Genomic DNA, 25003 nt, shown 5'->3' on the forward strand with positions numbered 1-25003 from the left:
CTCCTGTATCTTCTATTGTTATCAGAAACCTATCCCATAACTCCTTTATCTTCTATTGTTATCAGACACCTCTCCCATAACTCCTGTATCTTCTATTGTTACCAGACACCTCTCCTATAACTCCTGTATCTTATATTGTTTTCAGACTCCTCTCCTATATCTTCTATTGTTATCAGACACCTCTCCCATAACTCTTGTATCTTCTATTGTTATCAGACACCTCTCCCATAACTCCTGTATCTTCTATTGTTATCAGACACCTCTCCCATAACTCCTGTACCTTCTATTGTTATCAGGCACCTCTCCTATAACTCCTGTATCTTCTATTGTTATCAGACACCTCTCCCATAACTCCTGTATCTTCTATTGTTATCAGACACCTCTCCCATAACTGCTGTATCTTCTATTGTTATCAGAAACCTATCCCATAACTCCTTTATCTTCTATTGTTATCAGACACCTCTCCCATAACTCCTGTATCTTCTATTGTTACCAGACACCTCTCCTATAACTCCTGTATCTTATATTGTTTTCAGACTCCTCTCCTATATCTTCTATTGTTATCAGACACCTCTCCCATAACTCCTGTATCTTCTATTGTTATCAGACACCTCTCCCATAACTCCTGTATCTTCTATTGTTATCAGACACCTCTCCTATAACTCCTGTATCTTCTATTGTTATCAGACACCTCTCCCATAACTCCTGTATCTTCTATTGTTACCAGACACCTCTCCTATAACTCCTGTATCTTCTATTGTTATCAGACACCTCTCCTATAACTCCTGTATCTTCTATTGTTATCAGACAACTCTCCCATAACTCCTGTATCTTCTATTGTTACCAGACACCTCTCCTATAACTCCTGTACCTTCTATTGTTATCAGACACCTCTCCTATAACTCCTGTATCTTCTATTGTTATCAGACACCTCTCCCATAACTCCTGTATCTTCTATTGTTACCAGACACCTCTCCTATAACTCCTGTATCTTATATTGTTTTCAGACTCCTCTCCTATATCTTCTATTGTTATCAGACACCTCTCCCATAACTCCTGTATCTTCTATTGTTATCAGACCACTCTCCTATAACTCATGTTGTTATATACAGTTGAAGTTGGAAGTTTACATACACTTAGGTTGGAGTCATTAAAACTAATTTTTCAACCACTCCACAAATTTCTTGTTAACAAACTATAGTTTTGGCAAGTCGGTTAGGACATCTACTTTGTGCATGACAAGTCATTTTTCCAACAATTGTTTACAGACAGATTATTTCACTTATAATTCACTGTATCACAATTCCAGTGGGTCAGAAGTTTACATACACTAAATTGACTGTGCATTTAAACAGCTTGGAAAATTCCAGAAAATTATGCCATGGCTTTAGAAGCTTCTGATAGGCTAATTGACATCATTTGAGTCAATTGGAGGTGTACCTGTGGATGTATTTCAAGGACAACCTTCAAACTCTTTGCTTGACATCATGGGAAAAAATAAAATAAAATCAGCCAAGACCTCAGAAAACAATTGTTTACCTCCACAAGTCTGGTTCATCCTTGGGAGCAATCTCCAAATGCCTGAAGGTACCACGTTCATCTGTACAAACAATAGTACACAAGTATAAACACCATGGGACCATGCAGCCGTCATACTGCTCAGGAAGGAGACGTGTTCTGTCTCCTAGAGATTAACGTACTTTGGTGCGAAAATTGCAAATCAATCCCAGCACAACATCAAAGGACCTTGTGAAGATGCTGGAGGAAACAGGTACAAAAGTATCTATAGCCACAGTAAAACGAGTCCTATATAGACATAACCTGAAAGGCCAATCAGCAAGGAAAAGCCACTGCTCCAAAACTGACATTAAAAATCCAGACTATGGTTTGCAACTTCATATGGGGACAAAGATCGTACTTTTTGGAGAAATGTCCTCTAGTCTGATGAAACAAAAATAGAACTGATTGGCCGTAATGACCATCGTTATGTTTGGAGGGAAAAGGGGGAGGTTTGCAAGCCGAAGAACACCATCCCAACTGTGAAGCACGAGAGTAGCAGCATCATGTTGTGGGGGTGCTTTGCTGCAGGAGGGACTGGTGCACTTCACAAAATAGATGGCTTCATGAGGACAATGATGTGGATATATTGAAGCAACATCTCAAGACATCAGTCAGGAAGTTAAAGCTTGGTCGCAAATGGGTCTTCCAAATGGACAATGACACCAAGCATACTTCCAAAGTTGTGGCAAAATGGCTTAAGGACAACAAAGTCAAGGTATTGGAGTGGCCGTCAATCCTATAGAAAATTTGTGGGCAGAACTGAGTGTGTGCGAGCAAGGAGGTCTTACAAACCTGACTCAGGTCAAAATTCACCCGACTTATTGCGGGAAGCTTGTGGAAGGATATCCGAAACGTTTGACCCAAGTTAAACAATTTAAAGGCAATGCTATCAAAAACTAATTGAGTGTATGTAAACTTCTGACCTACTGGAATGTGATGAAATAAATGAAAGCTGAAATAAATCACTCTAATATTATTCTGACATTTCACATTCTTAAAATAAAGTGGTGATCCTAACTGACCTAAGATGGGGAATTTTTACTAGGAGTAAATGTCAGGAATTGTGAAAAACTGAGTTTGGCTAAGGTGTATGTACATTTCAACTGTATATGTGATTAAAATGTGATTTGAGAAGTGATTTGACATTGACATTGTTGTAAAGATCTGCAGGGTGTCATGTAGTAGTGAGAGTCTATGGTCTACCCCATTACCACACACCTGGACTGTTCTAATGGACTGGGATTTACTAAGAACACATTGTGGGGATGAGGAGGAGGAACAGAAGGATTGGCTTGGCCAATCGAACCAGGGTTGGTCATATTGTGGTCAAACTAACAGAACGGTCGGCTAGGGTTGGTCATATTGTGGATAAACTAACAGAACGGTCCGATAGGGTTGGTCATATTGTGGTCAAACTAACAGAATGGTCGACCAGGGTTGGTCATATTGTGGTCAAACTAACAGAATGGTCGACCAGGGTTGGCCATATTGTGGTCAAACTAACAGAAAGGTCGGCCAGGGTTGGTCATATTGTGGTCAAACTAACAGAACGTTCGGCCAGGGTTGGTCATATTGTATTAAAACTAAGAGAATGGTAGGCCATATTGTGGTCAAACTAACAGAACGGTTGGCCCCAACGGTCAACCGGAACAGAAGCAGGGTTGGTTATAAACTTTTTCTTTTCAAAAGTCAAACAGGGTTGGTCATACTTGGTCAAACTAACTCTAAGGGAGATCCAGGTACATGCTACAGACGGGATCAGCCAGTGGAGGAGTAGGGAGTGTCATTATGGTAGTTGTAGTCCGGCAGACCTTCAGCCAGTGGAGGAGTAGGGAGTGTCATTATGGTAGTTGTAGTCCGGCAGACCTTCAGCCAGTGGAGGAGTAGGGAGTGTCATTATGGTAGTTGTAGTCCGGCAGACCTTCAGCCAGTGGAGGAGTAGGGAGTGTCATTATGGTAGTTGTAGTCCGGCAGACCTTCAGCCAGTGGAGGAGTAGGGAGTGTCATTATGGTAGTTGTAGTCCGGCAGACCTTCAGCCAGTGGAGGAGTAGGGAGTGTCATTATGGTAGTTGTAGTCCGGCAGACCTTCAGCCAGTGGAGGAGTAGGGAGTGTCATTATGGTAGTTGTAGTCCGGCAGACCTTCAGCCAGTGGAGGAGTAGGGAGTGTCATTATGGTAGTTGTAGTCCGGCAGACCTTCAGCCAGTGGAGGAGTAGGGAGTGTCATTATGGTAGTTGTAGTCCGGCAGACCTTCAGCCAGTGGAGGAGTAGGGAGTGTCATTATGGTAGTTGTAGTCCGGCAGACCTTCAGCCAGTGGAGGAGTAGGGAGTGTCATTATGGTAGTTGTAGTCCGGCAGACCTTCAGCCAGTGGAGGAGTAGGGAGTGTCATTATGGTAGCTGTAGTCTCACAGACCTTCAGCCAGTAGAGGAGTAGGGAGTGTCATTATGGTAGTTGTAGTCCGGGCAGACCTTCAGCCAGTGGAGGAGTAGGGAGTGTCCTTATGGTAGTTGTAGTCCGGCAGACCTTCAGCCAGTGGAAGAGTAGGGAGTGTCACTATGGTAGTTGTAGTCCGGGCAGACCTTCTGCGCCAGTTTGTAGTCCACACTGTAGAAGGCAATGTAGATGCAGATGACTTTAAAGGGCTTAGAGCAGAGCCAGGAGACGTGGCTCTGTGTCTGTTCCTGGTAACACACCTTGGAGGAGTCGAAGCTGCACAGAGCCGTCTTCTTGTTGCGGTCGGTCTTCTCATACTCGATACGACAGTTGAAAGCTTTAGAGTCTTTGGTCTCCAGTGTGGAATGCTGAGATATCTCAAAATCCACCACTTTAGACGGCGGCACCAGACTCACCGACACGTTCCCCAGGCCAGTGGAGTTATGGCGGAAGTAAACACTGAACGTTCCGTTACCGTGGTCCACGATCTTCCCGGTGATCAGCAGGTTGAGTTTGACAGTCTTAATGTTGGAATGGAAGTCTCCCCAGCCAAACATCTTCTTAAACTTGCCTGTCTTGATGATGGGTCGTCGCTTGGTTCTGGCCTGGCTGGCCTGAACATCTGTCTGGTTGGATAACCAATCCCAGAAGTCCTCCATGCTCTCTAGGTATGTCATCTCCCTGATGGGGTTGCGTTTAAGGCTGGGGGTCCCAACGGACCCGGGGGCTCCAGGGACCCCCGTAGCGAACAGCCTCAGGGGCTTGAGAACTCTGGGATTGGCCCCGGCTCCGCTGGGGGAGAACTCCTCCTCATGGTCCCCCTCCCCCCACTCTATCAGCTCTGTCTCTGCTGCTGTTTGGAACTGCTGTTTGGCTTTCCTGCACCACACCTACAGAGAAACAAAGAAAAAGACACAGAGGGAAAGGTTAGAGGACATGAACTCTGCCATATTATTCCAGACAGCATAGTAACTGGATGCATACAGATGTAGGATCTTAATTTGATCACTCTTTTGTTGCTGAGAATTTTCCTGAAGAGCAGGAAATGCAAACGTAGTGTATTTTAGTTTTTAAAAAGATTCAAAAGTTTATATCCTTAAAAAATACAGGAAATCCCATTTTTAACTCCACTGCCCCTTTAATCAAGCAGCTGACCTATTACGTGAAACTTTAGTTCTGAGCGTCAGTATCATCAAGATGGTGCCGACAGAGAGGGCTGCCTCGCTTCTAATCCTTAGGACACTTGGCAGTATTTCATTTTTTAGAACTTATTTCTTACATTGTTAGCCCAGAAAATCTTAAGTGTTTTTATATACAGCCGGGAAGAACTATTGGATATCAGCAGCACGACCAGGAATACGACTTTCCCGAAGCGTATCCTTTGTCCGAACCACCCAGGGCATTTGAACTGATTCCAGAGGCTGACCCAAAACAACATTGCCAGGGAGAAGAGGAAGACATACTCTGTTTCAAGGAAACATGGCTCTCTCGGTATGTATATGCTGTTGGAGTCTGTACAGCCACCTAGATTCTTTGTGCATCGCGCCGACAGGAATAAACATCTCTCTGGGAAGAAGAAGGGCAGGGGTATATGTTTCATGATTAACGACTCGTGGTGTAATTGTAACAACATACAGGAACTCAAGTCCCTCTGTTCACCTGACCAAGAATTCCTCACAATCAAAATCCGACCGTATTATCTTCCAAGATAATTATCTTCGGTTATTGTCACAGCCATGTATATCCCCCCTCAAGCTGATACCACGATGGCCCTCAAGGAACTTCACTGGACTTTATGCAAACTGGAAACCATATATCCTGAGGCTGCATTTATTGTAGCTTGGGATTTTAACAAGGCAAATTTGAAAACAAGGCTACTGAAATTCTATCAACATATCAACTGTAGCACTCGCGCTGGAAAAACACTGGATCACTACTACTCTAACTTCCTCAATGCATACAAGGTCCTCCCCACCCTCCTTTCGGCATATCTGAACACGACTCCATTTTGCTCCTCCCTTCCTATAGGCAGAAGCTCAAACAGGAAGTAGCCGTGCTAAGGACTATTCAACTTTGGTCTGACCAATCGGAATCCACGGTTCAAGGTTGTTTTGATCACGCGGACTGGGATATGTTCTGGGTTGCCTCAGAGAATAATATTGATGTAAATCAAATCAAATCAAATAAAAGATCAAATCAAATCAAATGTATTTGTCACATACACATGGTTAGCAGATGTTAATGCAAGTGTAGCGAAATGCTTGTGCTTCTAGTTCCGACAATGCAGTAATAACCAATGAGTAATCTAACTAACAATTCCAAAACTACCACCTTATACACACAAGTGTAAAGGGATAAAGAATATGTACATAAAGATATATGAATGAGTGATGGTACAGAGCGGCATAGGCAAGATGCAGTAGATGGTATCAAGTACAGTATATACAGTGCCTTGCGAAAGTATTCGGCCCCCTTGAACTTTGCGACCTTTTGCCACATTTCATTTTTCAAACATAAAGATATAAAACTGTATTTTTTTGTGAAGAATCAACAACAAGTGGGACACAATCATGAAGTGGAACGACATTTATTGGATATTTCAAACTTTTTTAACAAATCAAAAACTGAAAAATTGGGCGTGCAAAATTATTCAGCCCCTTTACTTTCAGTGCAGCAAACTCTCTCCAGAAGTTCAGTGAGGATCTCTGAATGATCCAATGTTGACCTAAATGACTAATAATGATAAATACAATCCACCTGTGTGTAATCAAGTCTCCATATAAATGCACCTGCACTGTGATAGTCTCAGAGGTCCGTTAAAAGCGCAGAGAGCATCATGAAGAACAAGGAACACACCAGGCAGGTCCGAGATACTGTTGTGAAGAAGTTTAAAGCCGGATTTGGATACAAAAAGATTTCCCAAGCTTTAAACATCCCAAGGAGCACTGTGCAAGCGATAATATTGAAATGGAAGGAGTATCAGACCACTGCAAATCTACCAAGACCTGGCCGTCCCTCTAAACTTTCAGCTCATACAAGGAGAAGACTGATCAGAGATGCAGCCAAGAGGCCCATGATCACTCTGGATGAACTGCAGAGATCTACAGTTGAGGTGGGAGACTCTGTCCATAGGACAACAATCAGTCGTATATTGCACAAATCTGGCCTTTATGGAAGAGTGGCAAGAAGAAAGCCATTTCTTAAAGATATCCATAAAAAGTGTCGTTTAAAGTTTGCCACAAGCCACCTGGGAGACACACCAAACATGTGGAAGAAGGTGCTCTGGTCAGATGAAACCAAAATTGAACTTTTTGGCAACAGTGCAAAACGTTATGTTTGGCGTAAAAGCAACACAGCTCATCACCCTGAACACACCATCCCCACTGTCAAACATGGTGGTGGCAGCATCATGGTTTGGGCCTGCTTTTCTTCAGCAGGGACAGGGAAGATGGTTAAAATGTATGGGAAGATGGATGGAGCCAAATACAGGACCATTCTGGAAGAAAACCTGATGGAGTCTGCAAAAGACCTGAGACTGGGACGGAGATTTGTCTTCCAACAAGACAATGATCCAAAACATAAAGCAAAATCTACAATGGAATGGTTCAAAAATAAACATATCCAGGTGTTAGAATGGCCAAGTCAAAGTCCAGACCTGAATCCAATCGAGAATCTGTCGAAAGAACTGAAAACTGCTGTTCACAAATGCTCTCCATCCAACCTCATTGAGCTCGAGCTGTTTTGCAAGGAGGAATGGGAAAAAATGTCAGTCTCTCGATGTGCAAAACTGATAGAGACATACCCCAAGCGACTTACAGCTGTAATCGCAGCAAAAGGTGGCGCTACAAAGTATTAACTTAAGGGGGCTGAATAATTTTGCACGCCCAATTTTTCAGTTTTTGATTTGTTAAAAAAGTTTGAAAAATCCAATAAATGTCGTTCCACTTCATGATTGTGTCCCACTTGTTGTTGATTCTTCACAAAAAAATACAGTTTTATATCTTTATGTTTGAAGCCTGAAATGTGGCAAAAGGTCGCAAAGTTCAAGGGGGCCGAATACTTTCGCAAGGCACTGTACATATGAGATGAGTAATGTAGGGTATGTAAACAAAGTGGCATAGTTTAAAGTGGCTAGTTATACATGTGTTACATAAAGATGCAGTAGATGATATAGAGTACAGTATATACAGTATATACATATGAGATGAATAATGTAGGGTATGTAAACATTATATTAGGTAGCATTGTTTAAAGTGGCTAGTGATATATTTTACATCAATTCCCATTATTAAAGTGGCTGGAGTTGAGTCAGTGTGTTGGCAGCAGCCACTCAATGTTAGTGGTGGCTGTTTAACCTCTTTGATCTCTAGGGGCGCTATTTCATTTTTGGATAAAAAACGTTCCCGTTTTAAGCGCGATATTTTGTCACGAAAAGATGCTCGACTATGCATATTCTTGACAGTTTTTGAAAGAAAACACTCTGAAGTTTCAGAATCTGCAAAGATATTGTCTGTAAGTGCCCCAGAACTCATTCTACAGGCGAAACCAAGATGATGCATCAACCAGGAAATGAGCAGAATTTCTGAAGCTCTGTTTTCCATTGTCTCCTTATATGGCTGTGATTGCGCAAGGAATGAGCCTACACTTTCTGTCGTTCCCCCAAAGTGTTAGCAGCATTGTGACGTATTTGTAGGCATATCATTGGAAGATTGACCATAAGAGACTACATTTTCCAAGTGTCCGCCTGGTGTCCCTGCGTCGAAATTGGAGCGTAAAGCCAGGTGCAATTATTTTTCCATTTGAGAGCAAGGAGAAACCAGGCTTCCACGAAGGATATATCATTGAAGAGATATGTGGAAAAACACCTTGAGGATTGATTCTAAACCACGTTTGCCATGTTTCAGTCGATATTATGGAGTTAATTTGGAAAAAAGTTCGCGTTTTGAGGGCTGAATTTTCGTTTTTTTTTTTTTTTTTTTTTTTTTTTTTTTGGTAGCCAAATGTGATGTACAAAACGGAGCTATTTCTAATACACAAAGAATCTTTTTGGAAAAACGGAGCATCTGCTATCTAACTGAGAGTCTCCTCATTGAAAACATCAGAAGTTCTTCAAAGGTAAGTTATTTTATTTGAAGGCTTTACTTGTTTTTGTGATAGTTGCCTGCTAAATGCTAACGCTAATGCTAACGCTAATGCTAACGCAAAATGCTACACTAGCTAGCTACTGTTACACAAATGATTGTTTTCCTATGGTTGAAAAGCATATTTTGAAAATCTGAGATGACAGTGTTGTTAACAAAAGGCTAAGCTTGAGAGCTAGCATATTTATTTCATTTCATTTGCGATTTTCATGAATAGTTAACGTTGCGTTATGGTAATGAGCTTAGGTCTATAAATAGAATCCCGGATCCGGGTTTGGTCGTCGCAACAGGTTAACAGTCTGATGGCCTTGAGATAGAAGCTGTTTTTCAGTCTCTCGGTCCCAGCTTTGATGCACCTGTACTGACCTCGCCTTCTGGATGATAGCGGGGTGAACAGGCAGTGGCTCGGGTGGTTGTTGTCCTTGATGATCTTTATGGCCTTCCTGTGACATCGGGTGGTGTAGGTGTCCTGGAGGGCAGGTAGTTTGCCCCCGCTGATGCGTTGTGCAGACCTCACTACCCTCTGGAGAGCCTTACGGTTGTGGGCGGAGCAGTTGCCGTACCAGGCGGTGATACAGCCCGACAGGATGCTCTCGATTGTGCATCTGTAGAAGTTTGTGAGTGCTTTTGGTGACAAGCCAAATTTCTTCAGCCTCCTGAGGTTGAAGAGGCACTGCTGCGCCTTCTTCACGATGCTGTCTGTGTGGGTGGACCAATTCAGTTTGTCTGTGATGTGTACACAGAGGAACTTAAAAGTTACTACCCTCTCCACTACTGTCCCATCGATGTGGATAGGGGGGTGTTCCCTCTGCTGTTTCCTGAAGTCCACAATTATCTCCTTAGTTTTGTTGACGTTGAGTGTGAGGTTATTTTCCTGACACCACACTCCGAGGGCCCTCACCTCCTCCCTGTAGGCCGTCTCGTCGTTGTTGGTAATCAAGCCTACCACTGTAGTGTCGTCGCAAACTTGATGATTGAGTTGGAGGCGTGCGTGGCCAGGGAGTACAGGAGAGGGCTCAGAACGCACCCTTGTGGGGCCCCAGTGTTGAGGATCAGCGGGGTGGAGATGTTGTTACCTACCCTCACCACCTGGGGGCAGCCCGTCAGGAAGTCCAGTACCCAGTTGCACAGGTCTGTTCAACGCTGGTCCGACCAATCTGATTCCAAACTCCAAGACTGCTTCCATCACGTGGACTGGGATATGTTGCGTCAAACAACAACATTGACGAATACGCTGATTCGGTGAGTGAGTTTATAAGGACGTGTATAGGAGAGGTTGTCACTACTGTGACCATTAAAAGGAACACCAGCCACGTCACCGACACCAACATCTTGCTTCCAGACAAACTAAACACCTCGCCCGCTTTGAGGAAAATACAGTTCCACCGATGCAGCCCGCTACCAAGGACTGTGGGCTCTCCTTCTCCGTGGCCGACGTGAGTAAGACATTTAAACATGTTAACCCTCACAAGGCTGCTGGCCCAGATGGCATCCCCAGCCGTGTCCTCAGAGCATGCACCGAACAGCTGGCTGAAGTTTTTACATTCAATCTCTCCCTATCCAAGTCTACTGTCCCCATATGCTTCAGGATGGCCACCATTGTTCCTGTACCCAAGAATGCAAAGGTAACTGAACTAAATGACTATCGCCCCGTAGCACTCACTTCTGTCATCATGAAGTGCTTTGAGACTAGTCAAGGATCATATCACCTCCACCTTACCTGTCAGTTTGATGTTCCTCTGCGTATACATCACTAACAAACTGAAATGGTCCACCCACACAGACTGTGGTGAAGAAGGCTCAACAGCACCTCTTCAACCTCAGGAGGTGGAAGAAATGTGGCTTGTCACCTAAAAACCCTTACAAACTTCTACAGATGCACAATTGAGAACATCCTGTCGGGCTGTATCACCACCTGGTACGGCAACTGCACCGCCCTCAACCTCAAGGCTCTCCAAAGGGTGGTGCGGTCTGCACAACGCTACCTACCTGCCCTCCAGGACACCTACAGCACCCAATGTCACAGGAAGGCCAAAAAGATCATCAAGGACAACAACCACCCGAGCCACTGCCTGTTCACCCCGCTACCAGAAGGCGAGGTCAGTACAGGTGCATCCAAGCTGGGACCGAGAGACTGAAAAACAGCTTCTATCTCAAGGCCATTAGACTGTTAGACAGCCATCACTAACACAGAGAGGCTGCTGCCTACATACAGACTTGAAATCATTGGCCACTTAAATGAATTGATCACTAGTCACTTTAATAATGCCACTTTAATAATGTTTGCATATCTTGCATTACTCATCTCATATGTATATACTGTATTTTATACCATCTTGCCTATGCCGCGCTGTCATTATTCATCCATATATTTATATATTCTTATTCCATTCCTTTACTTAGATTTGTGTGTATTAGGTAGTTGTTGTGGAATTGTTAGATTACTTGTTAGATATTGCTGCACTGTCGAAACTAGAAGCACAAGCATTTCGCTACACTTGCAATAACATCTGCTAACCGTGTGTATGTGACCAATACATTTTGATTCAATTTGATTTGAGAGCGCTCAGGACCTCAGGCTGGGACGAAGATTCCCCTTCCAACAGGATAACAACCCGAAGCACACAGCCAGACAACGCAGGAGTGGCTTCGGGACAATTATTTTAATGTCTTTGAGTGGCCTAGCCAGATCCAGATCGAACATCTTTGGAGAAGCCTGAAAACAGCTGTGCAGCAATGCTCCCCATCCAACCTGACAGAGCTTGAGAGGATCTGCAGAGAAGAATGGGAAGAACTCCCCAAATACAGGTGTGCCATGCTTGTAGCATCATACCCAAGAAGACTCCAGGCTTAAATATCTGCCAAAGGTGCTTTAACAAAGTACTGAGTAAAGGATCTGAATTCTTAAGAAAATGTGATTTCATTTTTTTTATATACATTTGCAAAAATGTCTAAAAATCTGTTTTTGCTTTGTCATTATGGGTGTAGATTGATGAGGGAAACATTTGTTTTTTTAATCAATTTTAGAATAAGGCTGTAACGTAATAAAATGTGGAAAAAGTCAAGGGGTCCAAATACTTTCTGAATGCACTGTACATATGTATATTGAGAAGAGTGTGGGGCCTAGGGTTGAGCCTTGGTGTACTCCCTTGGTGACAGGCAGTAGCTGAGATAGCAGATGTTCGGACTTTAAACATTGCACTCTTTGAGAGGGGTAGTTTGCAAACCAGGCCAAAGGTCCCTCAGAGACACCAATACTCCTTAGCCGGCCCACAAGAATGAAACGGTGTACTGTATCAGAAGCTTTGGCCAAGTCAATAAAAATAGCAGCACAACATTGCTTAGAATCAAGGGCAATGGTGACATCATTAAGGACCTTTAAGGTTGCAGTGATACATCCATAACCTGAGCAGAAACCAGATTGCATACCAGAGAGAATACTATAGACATCAAGAAAGCCAGTCAGTTGATTATTGGCAAGTTTTTCCAACACTTTCGATAAACAGGGAAAAATAGAAATAGGCCTATGACAATTAGGATCAGCTTGATCTCCCCTTTAAATAAAGGACGAACCGTGGCTGCCTTCCAAGCAATGGGAACCTCCCCAGAAAGGAGAGATCGGTTAAAAGGTTGGAGATAGGCTTGGCGATGATATGGGCAACCTTAAAGAAGAAAGGGTTTAAACCATCTGACCCAGATATTTTGGGGAGGGTCAAGTTTCAGGAGCTCCTTAATCACCTCATACTCAGTGACTGCCTGCAGGGAGAATCTTTGTAGCAGTGCACAGGAAAAAGAGAGAGAAGCATCAGGGACAGTCGCATTAGAATGGGTGCGAGATGAGGAAATGTTGGATAGGCAAGGAGGCATGGAATCCTGACTTAATGAAGTGGTGATTAAAGAGCTCAGCCATGTGCTTCTTGTCAGTAACAACCACATCATCAACTTCTAGGGACATGGGCAGCTGTGAGGAGGAGGATTTATTCTCCAAGTCTTTCAACGTTATCCAGAACTTCTTGGGGTTAGACCCACAGAGAGAGAACTGCTCCTTAAAGTAACTAACTTTAGCCTTCTGGATAGCCTGAGTGCACGTATTTCTCATTTGCCTGAACGAGAGCCAGTCAGACTGAGTATGCGTGTGCCGAGCCTTTCGCCAAATGCAATTCTTGAGGTGGAGTAACTCTGCAAGATCACGGTCGAACCAGGGGCTGAACCTGTTTTTAATTCTCATTTTATTTATGGGGGTGTGTTAACAATACCACTGAAAATATTTAAAAAAGAAGGTCCAAGCGTCTTTGACAGAGGGGATCAAGGTGATTCTATACCATTTTATAGAGGCCAGTTCATGAAGGAAGGCTGGCTCAGTAAAGTTTTTTAGCAAGCGTCTATGACAAGTCAGGACAGGTCGTTTCACTGAGCAGCCATTACGAACACAGGCTGTAAAAACAGTGATCAAGGTCATTCCAGAAAACACCAGACTGATACCTGTTAGGATTGTTTGTGAGGATAACATCAAGAAGAGTAGCCTTTTCTGGGTGTTAAAAATTATACCTTGTGGTATTGGTAATAATCTGAGAACGATGTATGGTGTCCCATTGCTTTAGGACTTGGTTAGGAAAGCAAAGGCTAGCTTTTTTAAACAGACATTTGCATCCTGTAGCACAAACTCCAAAAAAAGTCCATGGAGAATAAGAGCTCCTCCTCCCAGCTGCCCACTCCACTGAGGCTCGGTAACACTGTCACCACCGATAATCGAGAATTTCAATAAGCATTTTTCTACGGCTGGCCATGCTTTCCACCTGGCTACCCCTACCCCGGTCAACAGCTCTGCACCCCCCACATCAACTTTCCCAAGCCTCCCCATTTCTCCTTCACCCAAATCCAGATAGCGGATGTTCTTAAAGAGCGGAAAAATCTGGACCCCTATAAATCAGCCCTCTCTTTCTAAAATGATTCCCGCAATTGTTGCAACCCCTATTACGAGCATGTTCAACCTCGCTTTCGTATCGTCTGAGATTCCCAAAGATTGGAAAGCTGCTGCCGTCATCCCCCTCTTCAAAGGGGGAGACACTCCAGACCCAAACTGTTACATGGATTAAAAATGGTAGGTGATCTGTTTGTTAACTTGGCTTTCGAAGACCTTAGAAAGGCAGGGTTGGATAGATATAGGTCTGTAACAGTTATATAGCATATTAATGTAGACCATGCCTGTCCCCATAGCTCTGCTATATATGTTCATGTGGACCATGCCTGTCCCCATAGCTCTGCTATATATGTTCATGTGGACCATGCCTGTCCCCATAGCTCTGCTATATATGTTCATGTGGACCATGCCTGTCCCCATAGCTCTGCTATATATGTTCATGTAGACCATGCCTGTTCCCATAGCTCTGCTATATATGTTCATGTGGACCATGCCTGTCCCCATAGGTCTGCTATGTGAAATTCAACTTTATCGATACAGATCAATTCCAACAATTTATAAATAATGACAGTTATAATTGTAATTGTATTAAATATACTTCTACTGTATAGCCTATACTCATCCTGAATGTGTTATTTCTCTATAGCACAGTCACAGTGGCGCCAGTCTTTATTTCTCTATAGCACAGTCACAGTGGCGCCAGTCTTTATTTATCTATAGCACAGTCACAGTGGGGCCAGTCTTTATTTCTCTATAGCACAGTCACAGTGTGGCCAGTCTGTATTTTTCTATAGCACAGTCACAGTGTGGCCAGTCTTTATTTCTCTATAGCACAGTCACAGTGTGGCCAGTCTTTATTTCTCTATAGCACAGTCACAGTGGGGGCAGTCTTTATTTCTCTATATGAATACATTGAATAGAGACTTTTTTATTTTGGAGGTGGTGTGTAAAAACATTGTCAAGTATGTTTTAAAATAATGTACTGATTTGAAACTTAACTCCTGTTTAATGTCACCTGCATGAACATATTTTTTATGTATTTGCCATGTCTTGCAAAGTGTTTTGACAGTTCATTTATTTAGCAGATAAATCATACTAATCAGATCCTAAACTATCTTTGAAAAGATTGCATTAAATTAACAAAATAATGTAATTTGTAATTTGTGACTGTAGGCTATTCCTCATACCCGAGAAAAAACAGTTTAGTTTATATTAAAGAACTCACATGATATAGGAGGAAAATTAACAGGAACGATCTTGGTGTTTTCATGGTTGCTCTCTGCTCTCAGACTTTATTTAGGATTAATGGCCATGGAATCCCCTTCGGAATGTTTTGGGAAAAGAGGATGCCATTGCTGCCATCAGCTGTGGAGGATACACAGACAAACACTTTGTAGAATAGAATCATAATATCATTAAACCACATGGCATTTCATATGTATCCCGGCATTACTGTCAATCATAACGTTCATGGTATAATAAGCACAAACACTAAAGTATTCTGAGTTTGAATGCTTATGCTTATAAATACATTTTGAGTAAAAATATGCTTGCAATATTTGTTGTAAACTGTGTATGAATAAGCTACATGCATTACCATAAAGACATTAAAATTGCACCTTACCTTTTTCTCAATGCAGTAGGCTAGGCTCTCTCCGTCAGTTCGGAACAGACAGTGAATCCATCCTCTCCATGCACTTCGGGCAAGCAGTCTCCTCAGTCACCACAGTGCTCAGACTTAACTGGGTTTATTGTTCTGAAGCAGAAACCTATTTTCTATCCGGGAAAAAACAGAGAATTCTGCCCAAATACATTTCCAGTGGCTGTATTCAGTGTCTTGATTGAGACAAATCAGCCTTAAAGCCGATTTGCATCTGCTTAAAATAAATATATGTATATATATATTTGCCCAAGCAGCAATGTCATAATGCCATTACACATTGTCTTGGTGAAATTATGTTTTTCAGCAGAGAACAACCCGGTGTTGCACTGAAGAACCTAGAACCTACTTACTACTGCAATCTGGAGTGCGCGGTTTGTGGATATGCTCTCCTCTGTAGTTGTCACAATGTACTATCTGCCCCATGTTCCGAGGTTCGCTCTGCTGTCTGAGTGCATGGAGAGAAAAAGGTCTCCCTTTGAAGTCTACCTAGGAGGAATTGAGCATGTAAGGAGCTAGATGTCATGGTTCTCAACTTCTGTTTAGGATCATATCAATTTCTTTAACCATTAACCCATTCAGTTGCTGCATGTATGGCTATTTACTTCTGTTTTCATATTTTTTTAACTAGGCAAGTCAGTTAAGCATTTTCACCTAAAATGACATAGCCAAATCTAAATGCCTGTAGCTCAGGACCTAAAGCAAGGCTATGCATTTTCTTGATACTATTTGAAAGGAAAAGCTTTGAAGTTTGTGGAAATGTGAATGGAATGTAGGAGAATATAACACATGAGATCTGGTAAAAGATAATACAAAGATAAAAAAATATGTTTTTTTGTTTTTTTTGTACCGTCATGATGACACATTTGATTCAGATCACTAATAAAACTCCTGCCATATTCCAGAACCCCTGCCATATTCCAGAACTCCTGCCATATTCCAGAACTCATGCCATATTCCAGAACTCATGCCATATTCCATATCCAGAAGTGGCCTATATGAGAAAAATATCTCAACCACTTAAAGGTTTGTAACTGTTGTAACAGTTAGCCTGTCTGCCCATTATATTGTCGGTCCAGGCTATTTCAGATAACATCAGAATAGTTGGACCAACACATTACTGTGGCCAGTATGTTTTACATATTTACCTGATGTCTTTTGGAAGTCTGTCTCATGTCAGACACAATGATCTAAATAATAGTGAGGTCTTCGTTCAAACACACTCTGATCTATGAACCACTGAGATATACTGTAGTTATGAATATACTGCATGATCAAACCAGATATTGGTGTGTCTTCTGCACCACCATGTGGTATAGTAAAGCAGTTGGTTTGTAGTATATCATTATATCATCCCACCAATAGATGGCGCAGTAAACTTGGCAGTGTCTGGTTTGGACTGCTGATAAGGAAACATGGGAGAAGAGGGGGATATTATGTAGATCCTTCATGTACCATCATGGAAAAAGGAAAGCGATAGAAAACTATAGTCAGATCTCCTGTGGATCTGTAAGGATGGAGTCTGTCAAGTTTGGGTGTTTTCAGGTTAAGGCTCAAATTAATCTAAATATTATCATAATATTCTTAGAGAATTTGTCTCTCACGAGCCAACCCTACCTTCCAACCACAGGGGAACAAGGACCATATAGACAATCCACTATCCAAACAAAGTTTGATAGAAAGTCATCTGTAGAGAATCTATCTGGACCATCCAGACTACCCAGACCATCCAGACTACCCAGACCATCCAGACTACCCAAACCACCAGGACCATCCAGACAACCCAGAACACCAGGACCACCCGGACCATCCAGACTACCCGGACCATCCAGGCTACCCGGACCATCCAGACTACACAGACCATACAGATAACTCCAGACCACCCAGACTACACAGACCATCCAGACTACCCAGACCATACAGATCACCCAGACCATACAGATCATCCAGACTACCCAAACCACCAAACCCTCCTGTCGGCGCCGGTTACTTCCGGCGCCGACAGAGATGGCCGCCTCGCTTCGATTTCCTAGGAAACTATGCAGTTTTTTGTTTTTTTACGTGTTATTTCTTACATTAGTACCCCAGGTAATCTTAGGTTTCATTACATACAGTCGAGAAGAACTACTGAATATAAGATCAGCGTCACCTCACCATCAGTACGACCAATAATATGTTTTTCGCGACGCGGATCCTGTGTTCTGCCTTACAAACAGGACAACGGAGTGGATCCCATGCAGCAACCCAAAAAAACGACTCCGAAAAAGAGGGAAACGAGGCGGTCTTCTGGTCAGACTCCGGAGACGGGCACACCGTGCACCACTCCCTAGCATTCTTCTTGCCAATGTCCAGTCTCTTGACAACAAGGTTGATGAAATCCGAGCAAGGGTAGCATTCCAGAGGGACATCAGAGACTGTAACGTTCTTTGCTTCACGGAAACGTGGCTCACTGGAGAGACGCTATCCGAGGCGGTGCAGCCAACAGGTTTCTCCACGCATCGCGCAGACAGAAACAAACATCTTTCTGGTAAGAAGAGGGGCGGGGGCGTATGCCTTATGACTAACGTGACATAGTGTGATGAAAGAAACATACAGGAACTCAAATCCTTCTGTTCACCTGATTTAGAATTCCTCACAATCAAATGTAGACCGCATTATCTACCAAGAGAATTATCTTCGATTATAATCACAGCCGTATATATCCCCCCCCAAGCAGACACATCGATGGCTCTGAATGAACTTTATTTGACTCTTTGCAAACTGGAAAACATTTATCCGGAGGCTGCATTCATTGTAGCTGGGGATTTTAACAAGGCTAATCTGAAAACAAGACTCCCTAAATTTTATCAGCATATCGATTGCGCAACCAGGGGTGGAAAGACCTTGGATCATTGTTACTCTAACTTCCGCGACGCATATAAGGCCCTGCCCCCTTTCGGAAAAGCTGACCACGACTCCATTTTGTTGATCCCTGCCTACAGACAGAAACTAAAACAAGAGGCTCCCACGCTGAGGTCTGTCCAACGCTGGTCCGACCAAGCTGACTCCACACTCCAAGACTGCTTCCATCACGTGGACTGGGACATGTTTCGTATTGCGTCAGACAACAACATTGACGAATACGCTGATTCGGTGTGCGAGTTCATTAGAACGTGCGTTGAAGATGTCGTTCCCATAGCAACGATTAAAACATTCCCTAACCAGAAACCGTGGATTGATGGCAGCATTCGCGTGAAACTGAAAGCGCGAACCACTGCTTTTAATCAGGGCAAGGTGTCTGGTAACATGACCGAATACAAACAGTGCAGCTATTCCCTCCGCAAGGCTATCAAACAAGCTAAGCGTCAGTACAGAGACAAAGTAGAATCTCAATTCAACGGCTCAGACACAAGAGGCAGGGTCTACAGTCAATCACGGACTACAGGAAGAAATCCAGCCCAGTCACGGACCAGGATGTCCTGCTCCCAGGCAGACTAAATCACTTTTTTGCCTGCTTTGAGGACAATACAGTGCCACTGACACGGCCTGCAACGAAAACATGCGGTCTCTCCTTCACTGCAGCCGAGGTGAGTAAGACATTTAAACGTGTTAACCCTCGCAAGGCTGCAGGCCCAGACGGCATCCCCAGCCGCGCCCTCAGAGCATGCGCAGACCAGCTGGCCGGTGTGTTTACGGACATATTCAATCAATCCCTATACCAGTCTGCTGTTCCCACATGCTTCAAGAGGACCACCATTGTTCCTGTTCCCAAGAAAGCTAAGGTAACTGAGCTAAACGACTACCGCCCCGTAGCACTCACTTCCGTCATCATGAAGTGCTTTGAGAGACTAGTCAAGGACCATATCACCTCCACCCTACCTGACACCCTAGACCCACTCCAATTTGCTTACCGCCCAAATAGGTCCACAGACGATGCAATCTCAACCACACTGCACACTGCCCTAACCCATCTGGACAAGAGGAATACCTATGTGAGAATGATGTTCATTGACTACAGCTCAGCATTCAACACCATAGTACCCTCCAAGCTCGTCATCAAGCTCGAGACCCTGGGTGTCGACCCCGCCCTGTGCAACTGGGTACTGGACTTCCTGACGGGCCGCCCCCAGGTGGTGAGGGTAGGCAACAACATCTCCTCCCCGCTGATCCTCAACACTGGGGCCCCACAAGGGTGCGTTCTGAGCCCTCTCCTGTACTCCCTGTTCACCCACGACTGCGTGGCCACGCACGCCTCCAACTCAATCATCAAGTTTGCGGACGACACAACAGTGGTAGGCTTGATTACCAACAACGACGAGACGGCCTACAGGGAGGAGGTGAGGGCCCTCGGAGTGTGGTGTCAGGAAAATAACCTCACACTCAACGTCAACAAAACTAAGGAGATGATTGTGGACTTCAGGAAACAGCAGAGGGAACACCCCCCTATCCACATCGATAGAACAGTAGTGGAGAGGGTAGCAAGTTTTAAGTTCCTCCGTGTACACATCACAGACAAACTGAATTGGTCCACTCACACAGACAGCATTGTGAAGAAGGCGCAGCAGCGCCTCTTCAACCTCAGGAGGCTGAAGAAACTCGGCTTGTCACCAAAAGCACTCACAAACTTCTACAGATGCACAATCGAGAGCATCCTGGCGGGCTGTATCACCGCCTGGTACGGCAACTGCTCCGCCCTCAACCGTAAGGCTCTCCAGAGGGTAGTGAGGTCTGCACAACGCATCAGCGGGGGCAAACTACCTGCCCTCCAGGACACCTACACCACCCGATGTCACAGGAAGGCCATAAAGATCATCAAGGACATCAACCACCCGAGCCACTGCCTGTTCACCCCGCTATCATCCAGAAGGCGAGGTCAGTACAGGTGCATCAAAGCTGGGACCGAGAGACTGAAAAACAGCTTCTATCTCAAGGCCATCAGACTGTTAAACAGCCACCACTAACATTGAGTGGCTGCTGCCAACACACTGACACTGACTCAACTCCAGCCACTTTAATAATGGGAATTGATGGGAAATGATGTAAATATATCACTAGCCACTTTAAACAATGCTACCTTATATAATGTTACTTACCCTACATTATTCATCTCATATGCATACGTATATACTGTACTCTATATCATCAACTGTATCCTTATGTAATACATGTATCACTAGCCACTTTAACTATGCCACTTTGTTTACATACTCATCTCATATGTATATACTGTACTCGATACCATCTACTGTATCTTGACTATGCTGCTCTGTACCATCACTCATTCATATATCCTTATGTACATATTCTTTATCCCCTCACACTGTGTACAAGACAGTAGTTTTGGAATTGTTAGTTAGATTACTTGTTGGTTATTACTGCATTGTCGGAACTAGAAGCACAAGCATTTCGCTACACTCGCATTAACATCTGCTAACCATGTGTATGTGACAAATAAAATTTGATTTGATTTGATCCAGACTACCCAAACAATCCAGACTACCCAGACTACCCAGGCCATACAAATCAAATGTATTTATATAGCCCTTCTTACATCAACTGATAAATCAAAGTGCTGTACAGATACCCGGCCTAAAACATCAAACAGCAAGCAATGCATGTGTAGAAGCACAATGGCTAGGAAAAACTGCCTAGAAAGGCCAAAACCTAGGAAGAAACTTAGAGAGGAACCAGGCTATGAGGGGTGGCCAGTCCTCCTCTGGCTGTGCCGGGTGGAGATTATAACAGAACATGGCCAAGATGTTAAATGACCAGCATGTTCAAATAATAGTACAGCAGTGAACAAGTCAGGGTTCCATAGCTGCAGGCAGAACAGTTGAAACTGGAGCAGCAGCACGGCCAGGTGGACTGGGGACAACAAGGAGTCATCATGCCAGGTAGTCCTGAGGCATGGTCCTAGGGCTCAGGTCCTCTGAAAAAGAGAAAGAAAGAAAGAGAGAATTAGGGAGATCATACTTAAATTCACACAGGGCACCGGATAAGACAGGAGAAATACTCCAGATATAACAGACTGACCCTAGCCCCCCGACACAAACTACTGCAGCATAAATGCTGGAGGCTGAGACAGAAGGGGTCAGGACACACTGTGGCCCCGTCCGATGATACCCCCGGACAGGGCTAAACAGGCAGGGTATAACCCCACCCACTTTGCCAAAGCACAGCCCCCACACCACTAGAGGGATATCTTCAACCACCAACTTACCATCCTGAGACAAGGCCGAGTATAGCCCACAAAGATCTCCGCCACGGCACAACCCAAGGAGGGGGCGCCAACCCAGATAGGTAGACCACATCAGTGACTCAACCCACTCAAGTGACGCACCCCTCCTAGGGACGGCATGGAAGAGCACCAGTAAGCCAGTGACTCAGCCCCTTTAATAGGGTTAGAGGCAGAGAATCCCAGTGGAGAGAGGGGAACCGGCCAGGCAGAGACAGCAAGGGCGGTTCGTTGCTCCAGTGCCTTTCCGTTCACCTTCACACTCCTGGGCCAGACTACACTCAATCATAGGACCTACTGAAGAGATCTTCAATAAAGACTTAAAGGTTGAGACTGAGTCTGCGTCTCTCACATGGGTAGGCAGACCATTCCATAGAAATGGAGCTCTATAGGAGAAAGCCCTGCCTCCAGCAGTTTGCTTAGAAATTCTAGGGACAATTAGGAGGCCTGCGTCTTGTGACCGTAGAGTACGTGTAGGTATGTACTGCAGGACAAAATCGGAAAGACAGGTAGGAGCAAGCCCATGTAATGCTTTGTAGGTTAGCAGTAAAACCTTGAAATCAGCCCTTGCCTTAACAGGTAGCCAGTGTAGGGAGGCTAGCACTGGAGTAATATGATCAAATTTTTGGGTTCTAGTCAGGATTCTGAAGATTGAAGATTATGTAGTGCTTTATCCGGGTAGCCGGAGAGTAGAGCATTGCAGTAGTCTAACCTAGAAGTGACAAAAGCACGGATTAATTTTTCTGCATAATTTCTGGACAGAAAACGTCTGATTTTTTTGCAATGTTTAGTAGATGGAAAAAAGCTATCCTTGAAACAGTATTGATATGTTCGTCAAAAGAGAGATCAGGGTCCAGAGTAACGCCGAGGTCCTTCACAGTTTTATTTGAGACGACTGTACAACCATCAAGATTAATTGTCAGATTCAACAGAAGATCTCTTTGTATCTTGGGACCTAAAACAAGCATCTCTGTTTTGTCCGAGTTTAAAAGTAGAAAGTTTGCAGCCATCCACTTCCAAATGTCGTAACACAGGCTTCCAGCGAGGGCAATTTTGGGGCTTCACCATGTTTCATTGAAATGTACAGCTGTGTGTCATCCGCATATCAATGAAAGTTAACATTATGTTTTCGAATGACATCCCCAAGAGGTAAAATATATAGTGAAAACAATAGTGGTCCTAAAACGGAATCTTGAGGAACACCAAAATTTACAGTTCATTTGTCAGAGGACAAACCATTCACAGAGACAAACTGATATTTTTCAGACAGATAAGAGCTAAACCAGGCCAGAACTTGTCCGTGTAGACCAATTTGGGTTTCCAATCTTTCCAAAAGAATGTGGTGATCGATGGTATCAAAAGCAGCACTAAGGTCTAGGAGCACGAGGACAGATGCAGAGCCTCGGTCTGACACCATTAAAGGTAATTTACCACCTTAAAACCTCTACTGACACCCCATCCCGCATGCGGGAGCGTAATCATCGCCTGACACTAATTAGCATAACGCAACCGACATAAATATCCTTAGAAAATATTCCTATTCATGAAAATCACAAATGAAATATATTGAGACACAGCTTAGCCTTTTGTCATCTCAGATTTTCAAAATATGCTTTACAGCCAAAGCTAGACAAGCATTTGTGTAAGTTTATCGATAGCCTAGCATAGCATAGCATTTTGTCCAGCTAGCAGCAGGTAACTTGGTCACGGAAATCAGAAAAGCAATCAAATTAAATAGTTTACCTTTGATGAGCTTCGGATGTTTTCACTCACGAGACTCCCAGTTAGATAGCAAATGTTCCTTTTTTCCAAAAATATTATTTTTGTAGGCGAAATAGCTCCATTTGTTCTTCACGTTTGGCTGAGAAATCGCCCGGAAATTGCAGTCACGAAAACTGCGAAAAATATTCCAAATTAGTTCCATAATATCGACAGAAACATGGGAAACGTTGTTTATAATCAATCCTCAAGATGTTTTTCAAATATCTATTCGATAATATATCCATCGGGACAATTCGTTTTTCAGTAGGACCGATTGGAGTAATTTGTAACCTCTGTATTTTACACGAGAATCTCTCTGGGGGCATCAGGTGACCACTTGCGCAATGTAGCCGCCTACGGCTATTCTTCAACATAAATGCGTAAAACTACGTCACAATGCTGTAGACACCTTGCGGAATACGTAGAAAGTGTAATCTGGTTGATAGCACATTCACTGCTCAATAGGGACTAATTGGAACGCAGCGCTTTCAAAACATGGGGCACATCCGGATTGGATTTTTCTCAGGCTTTCGCCTGCAACATCAGTTCTGTTATACTCACAGACAATATTTTTACAGTTTTGGAAACGTTAGAGTGTTTTCTATCCTCCTTTTTCTAAAATGTTTGAGAGGAATGAGAGACTCGATATAGGCCGATAGTTTTTTAATATTTTCTGGGTCAAGGTTTGGCTTTTTCAAGAGTGTCTTTATTACTGCCACTTTTAGTGAGTTTGATACACATCCGTGGATAGAGAGACGTTTATTATGTTCAACATAGGAGGGCCAAGCACAGGAAGCAGCTCTTTCAGTAGTTTAGTTGGAATAGGGTCCAGTATGCAGCTTGAAGGTTTAGAGGCCATGATTATTTTCATCATTGTGTCAAGAGATATAGTATTAAAACACTTGAGTGTCTCCCTTGATCCTAGGTCCTGGCAGAGTTGTGCAGACTTAGGACACTTTAACTTTGAAGGAATACGCAGATTTAAAGAGGAGTCCGTAATTTGCTTTCTAATAATCATGATCTTTTCTTCAAAGAAGTTCATACATTTATTACTGCTGAAGTGAAAGCAATCCTCTCTTGGGGAATGCTGCTTTTTAGTTAGCTTTGAGACAGAATCAAAAAGACATTTTGGATTGTTCTTTCCTCAATTAAGTTGGACAAATAGGATGATCGAGCAGCAGTGAGGGCTCTTCGATACTACACGGTACTGTCTTTCCAAGCTAGTCGGAAGATTTCCAGTTTGGTGTGGCGCCATTTCCGTTCCAATTTTCTGGAAGCTTGCTTCAGAGCTCGGGTATTTTCTGTATAC

At 43.6% G+C, this 25003-nt stretch overlaps 1 protein-coding gene across 1 annotated transcript; it reads right to left on the reverse strand.

Annotated features, from left to right (window-relative positions):
* Nucleotides 1-4089: 4089 nt before the first annotated feature.
* LOC139380164 (neurexophilin-2-like) lies at nucleotides 4090-16575 on the reverse strand. The gene is made up of 2 exons (XM_071122607.1): nucleotides 16570-16575; nucleotides 4090-4887 (listed from the first exon to the last, which is right to left on the reverse strand). The coding sequence occupies exons 1-2, from the start codon at nucleotides 16573-16575 to the stop codon at nucleotides 4090-4092; spliced, it is 804 nt and encodes a 267-aa protein (XP_070978708.1).
* Nucleotides 16576-25003: the final 8428 nt, after the last annotated feature.

This window comes from Oncorhynchus clarkii, chromosome 22 (genome assembly GCF_045791955.1).
Source record: "Oncorhynchus clarkii lewisi isolate Uvic-CL-2024 chromosome 22, UVic_Ocla_1.0, whole genome shotgun sequence".
Taxonomy (NCBI): domain Eukaryota; kingdom Metazoa; phylum Chordata; class Actinopteri; order Salmoniformes; family Salmonidae; genus Oncorhynchus; species Oncorhynchus clarkii.